The sequence below is a fragment of the Entelurus aequoreus genome, linkage group LG02 (assembly GCF_033978785.1).
Source record: "Entelurus aequoreus isolate RoL-2023_Sb linkage group LG02, RoL_Eaeq_v1.1, whole genome shotgun sequence".
Classification (NCBI taxonomy): domain Eukaryota; kingdom Metazoa; phylum Chordata; class Actinopteri; order Syngnathiformes; family Syngnathidae; genus Entelurus; species Entelurus aequoreus.
Genome location: NC_084732.1, coordinates 64,117,071 through 64,131,632, shown reverse-complemented (window position 1 = coordinate 64,131,632; position 14,562 = coordinate 64,117,071). Strand labels below are relative to the sequence as shown.

The 14,562-nt window shown below is 38.9% G+C and overlaps 1 protein-coding gene across 5 annotated transcripts in view; it reads right to left on the bottom strand.

Annotated features, from left to right (window-relative positions):
- Positions 1-14,562, bottom strand: part of LOC133637720 (C-myc promoter-binding protein-like) — a 106,802-nt gene that overhangs the window by 60,478 nt on the left and 31,762 nt on the right. For all 5 annotated transcript variants that reach the window (XR_009823357.1, XM_062030512.1, XM_062030511.1 and 2 more), the window contains exons 3-6: positions 13,441-13,687; positions 11,111-11,180; positions 7,082-7,251; positions 3,724-4,007 (exon numbers count right to left, since the gene is read on the bottom strand). Coding sequence is in view for 4 of the 5 variants with exons in the window: in XM_062030512.1 (XP_061886496.1) it covers positions 3,724-4,007; positions 7,082-7,251; positions 11,111-11,180; positions 13,441-13,687 (771 nt within the window). In the remaining variant the exon portion in view is untranslated. The remainder of the gene's footprint in view (positions 1-3,723; positions 4,008-7,081; positions 7,252-11,110; positions 11,181-13,440; positions 13,688-14,562) is intronic.

The window sequence follows — 14,562 nt, the reverse complement described above, 5'->3', positions numbered from 1 at the left end:
TCAGACCGGGCTAAAGCCATCACAAAGGCTATCGGCGTGTTTATAGGTACAGACATGAGGCCATATTTGCTTGTGCAAAACGAAGGTTTTAAACACATGCTGAACGTGCTTGAGCCACGTTACGACATCCCGTCGCGCACCCACTTCAGCGGTAAGATTGTGCCAGATATTTATGAGCAGGAGAAGAAAAAAGTTGTGGATGAACTATCCCGAGCATCATCTGTTGCGCTCACGACAGACTGGTGGACGTCCAGGGGAACTATGTGACGATAAGCGCTCACTTCATCACAGCAGACCGGCAGATGAGAAGACACACCCCCTCTACGAGAGTCACCTTGCGCAGGTACTGACACAAGCAGTGGAGGAAGGGAAGATAAAGATATCCCAGTCACAAGTGATAATGCCAAAAATCAAATAAATGCAGTGAATAAGGCAGGACTGGGACCACAGGTAGGGTGCTTTGCACATGTAGTGAATTTGGCATCACATCTCAGTCAATAGGATGGAGCGCCTCCTTGGGAGGATCAGGAAGGTGGTTTCCTAATCCCACCCAAGCACAACAGCTGCTCATGTGCTTAAGACAAAGCAAGAAATGCCAAAGCTGCCTACTCATAAGCTCATACATGATTTCCCAACAAGGTGGAACTCCACTTATGATATGTTGGAGCAGCAGGCAGCTATATACTCTGCATTGACCCACAAGACCCTGAAAACAAATGTCAAAGACATCATCAACCTGTCTGATGATTATGTGAGTGATAAAGGAGGTCCTCCAGGTGCTTGAACCCCTCAAAAGTGTTACATCTCTCCTGAGCACTGAAACTTCACCATCTGTGTCAATGAAGTGTGGAAGACAGCACCATCACTCGAGATGTCAAGACTGCCATTAGAGAGGACCTGAATCCCAGATACACTTCACCCCCTACTCTACAGGACTACCTTCACAGATCTACTTCCCTGGATCCCAGGTTCAAGTGCCTGTCTCACATGGACCATGTAATGGCCATAGGGGTCCATCGATATATATATATATAATAAATTGCCAGTCACAGTTAACTTGTGCTCAGCTGGGAAAATAAATATATATATATATACTTATTATGTCATCCATTTACTTATTATAAACTGTTACAGGCGTATTTAATAATCATGTTAATATTAAATATGTACGTAAATAATATGTGGGGATATAAAAGGCATCCGGTTCTATCAGCCCAGGCGGAAGCGGAAAGTGACGTCACTAACCACCTGGAGCACCTGTCAGACGCAGTGTTTTTTGCCACGGAGCCACTTCTTGGAATAATCTGCCTTTTTGACTTTTTTGGTGTGCTTTCCATTGGCCTGTGGAGAACCGGGAGAACAGGGACTCTTTCCAGGAGGACTTTGAGTTGGATGCGCAGTCTCGGTACCGTGAGTACACTGCTGCGGCTTTCAAACATTTCATCGCTTGCCCGTACGTGCATGTCACGTACGTAACTTTTGGGACTTTGGGGAAATATATGTCTTGTATGAACTTTGGGCTGTGGATTTGATTTATATTGGCGGGTTATATGGACGGGAGGGGGGAGTTGTTTGCTATGCGGGATTAATTTGTGGCATATTAAATATAAGCCTGATCGTTTTGTGGCTAATAGTTATACATGTCTTGTGTTTATTTAATATATTAATCATTCCCAGCTGAATATCAGGTCCCACCCGTGACTCCTTAATTGCGTAGTGGCAAAGACACCCGGGGAACTTGGGTGCGTTTGTTACGCCCTACGACAGAGGACATACAGTCACCTCACCACTGAGATTGTGAGCAGTCAGGGCACTGAAGACATGCACCTGGGGATAGGTTGATTGGCAACACTAAATTGGCCCTAGTGTGTGAATGTGAGTGTGAATGTTGTCTGTCTATCTGTGTTGGCCCTGCGATGAGGTGGCGACTCGTCCAGGGTGTACCCCGCCTTCCGCCCGATTGTAGCTGAGATAGGCTCCAGCGCCCCCCGCGACTCCGAAGGGAATAAGCGGTAGAAAATGGATGGATGGATGGATGGATGATATGAAAAATGATCCGATCTGTGACTCTGATCCGAGAAACGATCCGAACCGTGAGTTTTTTGATCCGTTGCACCCCTAGTCTGTGTTTACTAACAAGACATCGTGACGGAGCCACAGTCTAGTTTCTTAACATGGAGATATTCTCACTACTTTTCTTTTGTCGAGCACAAAGAAAAGAACATTTTAGTTCAATGTAAATTGTGTCTTGGATCAAAGATCCTATCTACTGCCCAAAACAGCAATTCAAATCTGCTGAAACAGCTACAAAAGCAACATGCTTTGACTACAGTGGAGTCGCCCGCTTTCAGGCAGCTAATTAGCATGATACCGGCATCAAACGGTAAATGGCACGAAAACATTTTCCAAGTTCCTGGACACAGTGGACAGTGACCACATAAAAGCGAGCTAAAGAAGACAATCTAAACTCTGCCTCTGCTCATCATTCAGCACTGAAGGTACACACTCTGTCAATTCTCTTGTATACTCTTTCATTCTAGACTTCTAGTGTGTTTGATTATCACATCACTCTAAATGTATAAACTATAAAGTTCACAAACATAAAGAGAGATCCAATCTTTCCTTATGTCTAAACTAAAAGTGGGGAAATGTAGTGTGTGTCTTCCTTGGGTGAAGCTTGTTTACAGCTATGCTGTTATTATGCTGTTTGTTACTTATGTATGTTATTTTGTAGCTATTTAAAATAGTTTTGTCAATTTGTTCTGGCCTGAAATAAATTGGCCCTTTGAAACATATCTTTGTCTTTGTGTGTTGTAGACCACATTGCTTAGCAGAGTTCAGTGATGCAAATGCATGCCATGTTGATCAACAGATTGTATTATTCTCCAGTGCAATAACAGTACTGAAATGAAGGCTAAGAGGGCATTAATGGGAGCCTTAAATACATTTAAAAAAAGAAGTAACTAAATAGTTACTTGTCACAGTAACGCATTACTTTTTGGTGTAAGTAACTGAGTTAGTAACAAAGTTATTTTTGAAATAAAGTAACTAGTAACTTGTAACTAGTTACTGGTTTTCAGTAACTAACCCAACACTGTTCCCATGTCAGTGAGTCAGTTGGTAAAGCAGGTAACCTTTCTTGTCTTCAGTCAGACGAACTAACTGCTGTCTGTCTTAACATTTCTGTGTCCTTTACAGAACCACAATCTATCTACGAGTCTGACGTCAGGGGCCTGTCGCATGTTTCAACTGCAGGCATTTTATACACGTGACTGGGCGTAATCATGTTATTTTATTGGTATACTTTTATTTTGAAAGCTAGAGCTTGTGTTACACTGATTTTGCCCAAGTATAAAGTACTTGTTGATGGAAAACCTTTGTTTACGTACAAACACATTGCACGGTCATTACCCCTGATTTTGTTGAGAACATTGAGGAAGTGTTGAGCATGATCTCTAGTTGTGATTTGGTAAATGAGAGACGGAAAGAGATTCTAATCATTGAAATCAGTCAATTTACATGGGAATGTGGGTGGACATTGCAGGCCATTGCAGGGGCACATTTGACTAGTTAAGACATGCATATTTAAGCGCTGCTCGGGGAGACAAATTTGATTACTGCGATTGCAACATCGCAAAATCCTGGAGGGTCTGCTTTAAAAATAGAAAGCAATGTTTCTTAAACACATATGGATATAGTGGATAAATATTTAGTAGATCTCACTTTTCAATGGGTAGGGCATGCGGGCCAGAAATGGAATAGCGATACAGGAAGGTGAGGAACTTGCGAAAAGCATCGAAGAAGGGCCAGTGAGAAAGCAGGCAGATGCATTTGTTGGTGTAAACGGAGCAGGTGGTGGAAGTTGTGTTGTTTGTGACATCAGCTGGGCTGTTGCAGGGGTAGGATTTATGGGGATCTGAGTTAAGAAGGCCCAGCTGGGAGCACTGTTGATCAGTCAGACACTCTTGTGGGTAGAGCTCATAAAACTGTATGGCAGCACCGTACACCTGAAACCACGAGATAACGAATGTTGGGTTAACAGATCACCATGTGTTACTGTCACAGTACATACTACCAGTGCATCAATATAGCTACAGTATTTCCTTCTTTAAGACATGTTAAAGCATTTTCTCTACAATTATACATAGCTTTTGACAGTATCACACAACCAAAGACATGTATATACTGTGCAGTATTCTCATTCAATCGAAAATATATGCACAATGTAATCACGTCAGTATTTCAGTCAGTATACCAGACCCTTGAAAGTTAGGTCAATTTTATTTTATTTTCACTGGATCGCCAGATCTTAGCGCACGCACAATCTCCACCCCCTTTAAGGAGGAATTTAATTTAAATACTGCTGTGTATAAAATTATATTGTGTTGCACACCAAACAGAAGAAGACCACACACATGCAGGCATGCAAGAAGGGACGTCAAAGTGAGGGGGTGCGCAAAGAGTGACAGCGCCAACCAGCTGAGGTGGGTTGGTACCTCGACAGTAATTAAGAAGAAGACTGGCTTCTTTTCAACAACTAAATGCAATTTTTTTCCATAGCAGGTGACTACCAGGACCATCTATCAAAAGAGCAAGAGGCAGATTTGCAAATATATAGTTTTAGTAAATCACAGAATGAAGGCTTCGGAGTCTCATAAGCAGGATCTAAAAGATGAAACATACCGTATTTAAATACATACATATTACATTAAAAGGGAACAATAATGATTGCAATCTACATTTAACACACTTTCTTGTGGTCTAGATAATGTTTTGAATATGTTTTGGTGTAAATTTTGCTCCACTGTCATATTTTTAATGCGCTTTCTGAGTTTGTCTGCAAGCGTTTCATTTGTAGAGGAGTTCCTTATAGATCAGGGGTCCCCAAACTATGGCCCGCGGGCCGAATCCGGCCCGCCAGCATCCAAAATCAGGCCCGCCAGCATCCAAAATCAGGCCCGCTGGAAGTCCCAAGTATAAAAAAAATGAATAAATAAATAAATTCTGTCCGCTCAGGCAAATCATATTGTCTAAAAATGCATTTTCTCATCGATAACGTGATAACATCGCGCGCGCGGAATATATATACAGCCCGGCCCCCGGCCAAACTGTTTTAACCCAATGCGGCCCTCGAGTCAAAAAGTTTGGGGACCCCTGCTATAGATGAACCCAAAAGATGCAAAGACCACACTGGTGACTTCTGTACCATGATTCTTTTCTCTGCACACAACAGGCTGCGCACGCAATTTCATGACATCACAAACATGCGACCATACAGGCCAGGTTGAGGAGCCACACAGCAGATAAGCCTTTTTTGTTATTGTCTCATTTCATCATTTGATTTATCGTGAATCTCTAGTCACAACATTAGGTACACCTGGACACTCTCGAATCATTACAAGAGCATGCATAAAAAAGCTTATTGTGCATTTGCCACGATTAGATGAAAATAATACTTCATCCTGCTTTCTCTTTGTTTTCTCAAACCAAGTTGTAATGGCACTATCTTTTAGCAGCAATTTTTAGAGGCTAATTCAACTTTGCGATGACTAAACAGTCCCCTACAAAAAGTTGTAGACAAATTAATAAAATTACTTGGAAAACATCAGAGCGGCCGGGAGGGCGTGAGACAAGAAGAAACAACTGATTCACTGTTTAAAAAGACATTGTTCATAAGGATCCACAACTGTGTACAAGTTCACACCCAAATGCAAGAACCTTATGAGGCTTTGGCATTGTAACACACGTTTCCAACATTTTATCAACATGTATAGGTTAGAAAATAAGAATCATCCGAGTCCCCTTTAAAGGGGAACTACAATTTTTGTGGAATTTTGTCAACCGTTCACAATCATACTGAGAGACATGACGATGGATGTTTTGTTTTTTTTGCACTTTAAATGTTAAATAAAGGCATTCAAAAGTCTGTTTACAATTGAACTCAATGGAGCCACACTATTCTGCCTATAAAGCCCTTAAAAAACATTCAAACACCTCCATTGAGGTTTTATCTACATGATGTAAGTATACTGTATATGTAATGTAGTAACGGGCACATATATAATAACATCCTAATATTTACATATTTTTAAAATTTTAAGCATACCCGGCCGGCGCAGTAATTCAAAAAATGCATCACGTTTGCTTTTTTTTTCTTTATCACAGATTACTACTCACTGCAGACTTTATAAGACCCAACAAACATAATAACATCACTTACTGTGCAATGTCATTAGGATGTCGACTTCTAAGATGTTCATATATTCCAATTTAGATGAAGAATGACTATAATCCTCAAGAAGAAACAGGGCGGAGGGGTGGACCCAAGCGTCTTTTCATGTTGTTCTTGCCATTTCCAGGGTCCTAAATGGCTGTCAAGGTGTACCAACTTGTCGGAATATGTCCTCAGACATCTTCTGTCCAGGTGAGATGCATGATTTAAGATCTACAATAAAATTACAGGGAGCAAGGAAGCGAGGAAACACCTCGCTAGTCAATCATGTCGAAATTGTTCAGACTTGTGATCACAGCGCCGCTATAAATAGTTTGTCTGCGTTAGCGCTTACAATAACAATATCATTAATACCTGGTTATTATTCAAATTACGAAATGTGAATGGAGTATTGTTGGCAGTTTTTGAATGGTTATATATTGGATTTTATGGGCGAAATAGAGGACCTCCCATTGGCTCTGCTCTAAGGGGACTTTTTTATGTTTAATTACAAGTTAGAATGCATTAAAAAAAATCCATCCTTGTCATGTCTTTCATAATGATTGTGAACGATAGGCAAAATTCCCAAAAAAGGGCAGTTCCTCTTTATACATATCAAAATGCCTTTTCTAAAAAGGGTCGGCCCACCTGACAATGTTGTTACGCACTTATTGCACTGACCATGCGCAACTCACACATTTAGGATATTCTGATGTGTCTCAGGATAAGTCTGTGACTTTACCAGCTGTACAGATCACTGGTCTATTAGGGTTCTCATATTCAGTTGTAGCCTCTTTGACGACGCAGCAGATACGTTTTCTTGTTTGAATAAGGACAAAAGAGTCATAGAAGATAGAAGTGCTATCCTACCTTCTCTCCAGAGGCTCCAGTTAGGACAAAAGTAGAGAAAACAGGCAGGGGGTATGTGGTGTTGACTGGCCAACACTCAATTGTGGCCCCAATGGGAAGGCAGAAGAGAGGAACAGATTCGGGCAGTGGGAAAGACTCATAGTTCTCTATGGGATATCTGCAGAATAGTCCTAAGTGGGACAAATAGAACAACCCTGTGAGTGTCATTTCATGTGCCAGACCTTAAGTATTACTTTTAACCAAAAAAATAAAGTTTGAGTGAAAATAAATTATAGTGCACACAGTCATCACATATTCTTGCTCATAGTCGAATAAAAAGTAGCAATTATATTCGTGTCTGTGTGATTCAATGAGATGTGGTTTAGCAGAGATGTTTTCAGCAACAATTTGTTATTTGTACATTCACATACTGTATTCCTACAAAACACTAAACAAAACACAAAACTACATAAGACGGAATACCAAAGGTCTGCGAATAATCTAAAATACTTGTCTGTATAATTATACTATAATATACAGTTGCAACATGTCAAGAAAAATTACATCTCTGTCGAGGCAAAACTTAAAGAAAAAAAAATGCTGTCTCATGACAACAAAAAATATAAATAACTTTCAGAGGGGTGGTGTATAGGCATGAGCTTTAAGTTCTGACTGTAGAAGTTAAAGGGGGAACTGCACATTTTGGGAGATTTTGCCTATCACTCATAATATTAATGTGAGGAAAGCACACATATGTTTTTCTTTTTTTATGCATTCTAACTCGTGTATAAACACTAGCTAAAGTAAGCTAACAATGGAGGTAATGGGATTTGCTGTAATCCGTCTATAAAGCGCTCTTAAAAACAGCCGAATACCTTCTTCAATATTTTTAATACTGTACATGCTGTAAGTATATATGTAAAGTAGTAAAGGCACATTCATAATAACATGTCATATTTATGTAGTTTGGACATTTTAAGCATAAGGTTGCGCAGTAATTTCACAGACGCATCAGAAGATTTGCTATTTCCTTCAACAATGGTAAATGGTAAATGGGTTGTACTTGTATAGCGCTTTTCTACCTTTTTTTAAAGAATTCAAAGCGCTTTGACACTATTTCCATTCACACATTCACACACTGATGGCGGGAGCTGCCATGCACGGCGCTAACCAGGCAAGGGTGAAGTGTCTTGCTCAAGGACACAACAGACGTGACTAAGATGGTAGAAGGTGGGGATTGAACCAGGAACCCTCAGATTGCTGGCACAGCCACTCTCCCAACCTCGCCACGCCGTCCCCAATAACAATAACAAAAACTACTAATCATGGCAGACTTCATGAGAGACAATGACTACTTTGGGACAAATTATGATCCAGAACCTTATATTTTTGAGCCTGTGTATACGAAGGATGAGCTACAAGTTTTAGAAGCTGAATGATAAGCAGATCCAGCAAGTAGCACTATTGTTAAGTGCTAAAAAATTTTGTTTCTCGCCATCTCCGGGTCTAAGTTGAATGTCAAAGTTGACCAACTTCTCAGTTCTACTGAAATATTCTCCTTCAACTATACAGGTGAAAGGCATGATTAATGATATGGAATTAAGGCTGGGCGATATATTGATATATGCGATATATCGCGGGTTTGTCTCTGTGTGATATAGAAAATGAATATATCGTGATATTTGAGTATACGTTCTCACGCAGTTGCTTTTAGCTGCGGACATTACACTGCAGGCTCTTCCCACTCTGTCTTGTCTCTCCTTCTCACAGACAGCGAGCGCACCTTCTTACATACATCACATACTGTCACGTCATACATCACATACGTATACGCCCTCGCGTAGCAGAGAGGTAGCACCATAGGTTGTCTGTTCGACAACCTACAACCTGGGGAAAAAGCATTGCTTCAAAAAGTAGCATTACTGCTAATATGTGGCATCATTTGAAAAGTCACCTGCTAGAGAATGTAGAGTGCTTACTCCGCATGTCAACATCGCCGTTCGGTGCCACACGCCCACACCATCAAAATGCCGTAGCAAACATTTCCAGATCAACACCGTATTAAAAAAATAGTCAACAACAAAAGAGATAACGTCCGCAGGAACCTACCACATAGCGAAGGACGTACACAATTTGATTTCCTATTAAGCAGCTAATTTTTATTTGACACTTATTGAAATATCTTGTGTGACATCCTGTACAAAAGTGCACTTTATTTGTTTTAAACTATTGTAGTGGCGTTCTGTACAAAAAGTGCACTTTAATTTAGTGTTGTTTTGATTTGTCATCTTAGAGACATCATGCACAAAAGTGCACTAATAGCTTGTTTTAAAATGACTGACAATTTTGCACTTTCTGTTTTGGAAATGACATGAATGTTTGTGCCGCTGCTTAATAACTGTTTAATAAATACAGTGTTGGTCAATTGACTTAGTTGTGATTTCCCTCTCTGCATGAAAGTTTAAAATGAGCATATATTAATGCAGTATGAACAAGAATGTTTTAATGTAGACACATAGAATCATCATACTGCTGTGATTATATGTATCAAGTGTTCATTCAAGGCTAAGACAAAATATTGAGATATATACCGTGTATCGTGATATGGCCTAAAAATATCGAGATATTAAAAAAAGGCCATATCGCCCAGCCCTATATGGAATTAACTTTCACCAACTCAGAGACGATGAGTTAGCGCTTATACTAACAATATTGCTAATACTTGGTTAATATCCAGGTCACGACATGTAAATCGAGTATTGTTGGCGTTTTTTCAAGAGAGCTTAATGGTCGTAATAGATTACTCCCATTAGCTGTGTTGTTAGCCACCTTGTACTCACTGTATATTACAAATTAGAATGCATAAAAAAAAAAAATGCATATGTTTTTCTTGTCTTACATAGAGATTGTGAATAATGGGCAAAAATCCAAAACAAGTGCAATTCCCTTTATTTATTTGGGCTGTCTTTAGAAACAATTCGATTGAACAATATTTTTCAACACATTTAATAGAACAACAAAAAGTTATGAGATTTGCAATATATCCTCTTATTCTACAAATTAGGTCAGACATATAAAATATTTGTTTCCAATCTCAAATTGCTCCATTATGGATTTGGCTTAGTCTGGGACACTAAAAATGAACTTCACATATACCGTATTTTTCGGAGTATAAGTCGCAGTTTTTTTCATAGTTTGGCCGGGGGTGCGACTTATACTCAGGAGCGACTTATGTGTGAAATTATTAACACATTACCGTAAAATATCAAATAATATTATTTAGCTCATTCACGTAAGAAACTAGACGTATAAGATTTCATCGGATTTAGCGATTAGGAGTGACAGACTGTTTGGTAAACGTATAGCATGTTCTATATGTTATAGTTATTTGAATGACTCTTACCATAATATGTTATGTTAACATACCAGGCACAGTCTCAGTTGGTTATTTATGCGTCATATAACGTACACTTATTCAGCCTGTTGTTCACTATTCTTTATTTAATTTAAATTGCCTTTCAAATGTCTATTCTTGGTGTTGGGTTTTATCAAATACATTTCCCCCAAAAATGCGACTTATACTCCAGTGCGACTTATATATGTATTTTTCCTTCTTTATTGTGCATTTTCGGCCGGTGCGACTTATACTCCGGAGCGACTTATACTCCGAAAAATACGGTACCCAATTTTGGTGAAAAACTAATATTATTCTAACTCCAGCAACTTGACATTTTTTATGAGTAATGTTAAGTCCTAACATATAGTAACCATATAAACATGTTAGCTCAACATGCTTCAACAAGCCTGCACGTGCAAGCAAAACTGTAGTCAATTAAGTCAGACCTTTTTTAACGTTATTTCAGAAAAAGGCTGATGCAACAAAAGGTGGGGAATTAGGTGGGGAATTTTAACAGGATAAATAATTACAAAAACAATTGAAATTCACTCAAATGATTATCCTTAAAGCCAAACAAATGCATTATTTTAGATTGTTCAATTATTCAAGAGTACAAAATATTTGTCTAACTAGTCTGTATATTTACAACATACCTGCTTTATATGCTATGGAGTTGGTTTTGGTCACAGACTTTTTATAACACAAGTACACAGAGGATCCCCACTGAAAACAGAAGCACAAGAAGAAACAGTAAGAATACTTGTTATACTTGTCTAAAAATTCTAATTCTGATTCTGAAAAGGCAAAAAAACATAAGTAAGATATAAATTAACTAGAGCTGTCAAAGTTAACGCGATAACGCATAAACTTTGACAGCGATAATTTTTTTTAACGTGCGATTAAGGTTTTTGACCCTCAGCATGACATGACATGACAAGACAAGACAATACAATTTTACATTCAATCGCCGTGAGACAACATCATCGGAGCGAACGCTGAGCGCGCATTGCTGCTTGGAGTGAGGAGAAGCTTCATGTCTGTGTTTGGATTACAGTTAGGTGCATTGAAAACATAAAATGTAGATTGTTACTCGAACTGCTATAGTAAGATGGAATACTAGCTCAGCAGAAACAAAGACAGTAGAGAGGAAGTCTGAAGTCACTTTTATCGGAGATTTTCGCCAAAACGTGTTTAGTCTTTTCTCATGCCAATCACACACGTCCGGTTGGCGGCTTCACAATAATAGCTCTACACTTCACATCCGGTCTAATCAACAAAACAACTAAAAATCATCTTACAGTACGATCATGCTGTAATATTCTGTGACATTTCTACCTAAATAAATGTTTTCTGGCAGATTGAAATTAAGTGTATTGTAATGGCAGCGGCAATATGAAGATATAAACAAACTTGTCTGTGCTACCACTGAGACTAGGTTTAATACTGCCACTGCCTTCTGCAGCCTACATTGGGTAATTACAGTTCACTACACAATATTACCATCGCTATGGTATATTCTTTTATAACCTGTTCTGAATGCAATTGCAGAATATTTAACAGGCTGAGTATTACATTTTATTAATAAATACATAGATAACATTAAAACACTGTCATGCAGAAATATGAATGCCATTAACTTGCACTACTGTGCAGAAGTTTTGGACAATAATTACATAAGCACACTATATTTACTCATCACCCAGCAGAAGAAATCAATAAGGGTCATTCATAAGGCAAGATAAAGGGATCACACAAATACATATTTCTTACATTCAAAACTATTGACATTTAAAGATACTGTGTAACTACAAACTGTACAAATGACCTATAAAGCAAAATAAAGTGTAAAGTGAGTAAAGTGGGTAAAAGATTGTTGAATTTTTTAAAAATTAAAACCGGAACATTTTTCTTTGTATATAATAATAATAGTGATGATGATAACAAAGCTAGTTATTTGATTTATAAAACAAGGGGTGGGAGTAAATATGAGTAAATATTTTGGATATGAAAAAAACTTTGTATTTTTTTAATGTGTTTTCATTGTGAAATATTTGTTTCTATTTTTGTACCTTACTGTAATGTTATCAAGACTATTTCTTTTTTTCCATTTTGCTTCCTTTTGCTTTGTTTTTAACATGTCCAAAATAAACTACCGGTACTACTTCAGAAACACCTAATCATGTAGAAAAAAATATCACCCAACATCTTTGACAATCAAAGCATGATCGTTACAATCCACATTTGGTGTTATTAATGCATGAAACTGCTATCTAAACATGGAAGTGTAGCTCCTCTCCTCTAAATGCAAGTGCTCCTAAAGCAGGAATATAAATTCTGTATTCGTACAAAAATAGAAAATCTGGCAAGACACCAACGCACTGCAAGTATTTTTTTAATTCTCTTTAAAAACTTGTTTATATCCTTTTCGTGTTGAGCTTTTTTTAAAAGCATAATGATAAAAAAAACATTTAAAACAAATTAATTGTCCAGCTATGGTATTACAAACTTTAAAAATGTTCTGTCTAGAGTACACTTATTAATGACAAAATGTTTTATTTTTATGTGATAATCGTGATTCATTTTGAGTTAACTATGGACAAAATGCGATTAATCGTGATTAAATATTGTAATGGTTTGACAGCCCTAAAATTAACAAAATATTGTTTATACTCTAGTCCAAACCTTGGAATATTCCCCTCACACATATTAACCACATTGTAAATCTAATACAAAATTAAGAAACTATCTCTTCACCAAGCTCCAGCTACACAATATCACAACTTGTCAAAGTCATATTTCTGCTGGAAATGATGAGTGAATAATCAAGTGAGAAAAAGCGCTATACGATTGACAATCTTTGAGCACCTCACAGTTCGCTTATGATACAAGTCGATTATAAATTCTAAACAATTTATGATGCGTCTTTGATGTGTGTGTGTGTATGTGTGTGTGTGTGTGGGGGGGGGGGGGGGGGGTGTCTCACCATACTGCTGTTGAGATTCTTGTCCACCTTGCAGAAGGTGTGGGGAGGGGCTTCTCCTTTGCTTGGGACAATGATACAGATGTCAGTGACAGCCAGAGCAGAATGTGGTTGGCTCTCAGGTGCCCGTTGGTAAGTGACATAAATACGCTGGGAGGAGTTTCCACTGATGTTGGCTGGGCGACCAGAGGGTGTGGTCTGGATAAGTTGGCAGCCCTGCTTCAGTCGCTCCTTCCACTCATAAAGGACACTGTGGGGACAAACAGAAAGTAAATGTCAAACAAAACCAATACAGGTAGGTACAGGTTAGTTCACACTATGGTTTTTCTTATGAAGAGGTAGTACACCTTGTGGATTGGTGAAAAAATAACAACAATTGAATCAGTGTAAAGAACACCAAAGAGATGGTGATCTCCAGCTTCTGGTATCTTAGGGTAGCCAAAGACCTCACATGGAGTCACAACACTTCCGGTCTACTCAAAAATGCCCTCCAGCGTCTCTACATCTCAAGAAACTGCAACGTGCTGGACTAGGGAGCTCCATCCTTAGGAGCTTCTACAGATGGGTGGTGGAGAGCACCCTCATCACCAGCATAACAGTGTGGAACAGCAGCTGCACGGCTGAAAAGAGGAATGGACTAAATAGGATGGTAAAAACTGCCCAGAAAATTGTGGGGAGCAGCATTCCCATCACCACAGACATCACCAACAGATGCGGAAAGAGAGTTCTCTGCATCACAAGTTTCCCATCCACCCTGCACAGCCTTTCGTTGCACAAATCTGGACAAAGGTACATAAACATATGTGCTGCCTTAAAGGTTGCAAGGAGTACAGTAAACTCCATCATCCATTAATGGAAGAAGTTTGGAACCACCAGGACTTTTCATTGAGCTGGCCAGCCGTCTAAATTGAAAGATGGGGGGGTGAAAGTCCCTAGTCAGGGAGGTGACCAAAAACTTGATGGTCACTCTGTCAGAGCTATAGCATTACAAAAGGACAAACATCTCTGCAGCAATCCACCAATCAGCCCTGTGTGCTAGATTGGCCAGACACAAGCCACTTCTTCATAAAAGTTTTCCAAAAATCACCTGAAAGACTCTCAAGACAATGAGAAACACAATTCTCT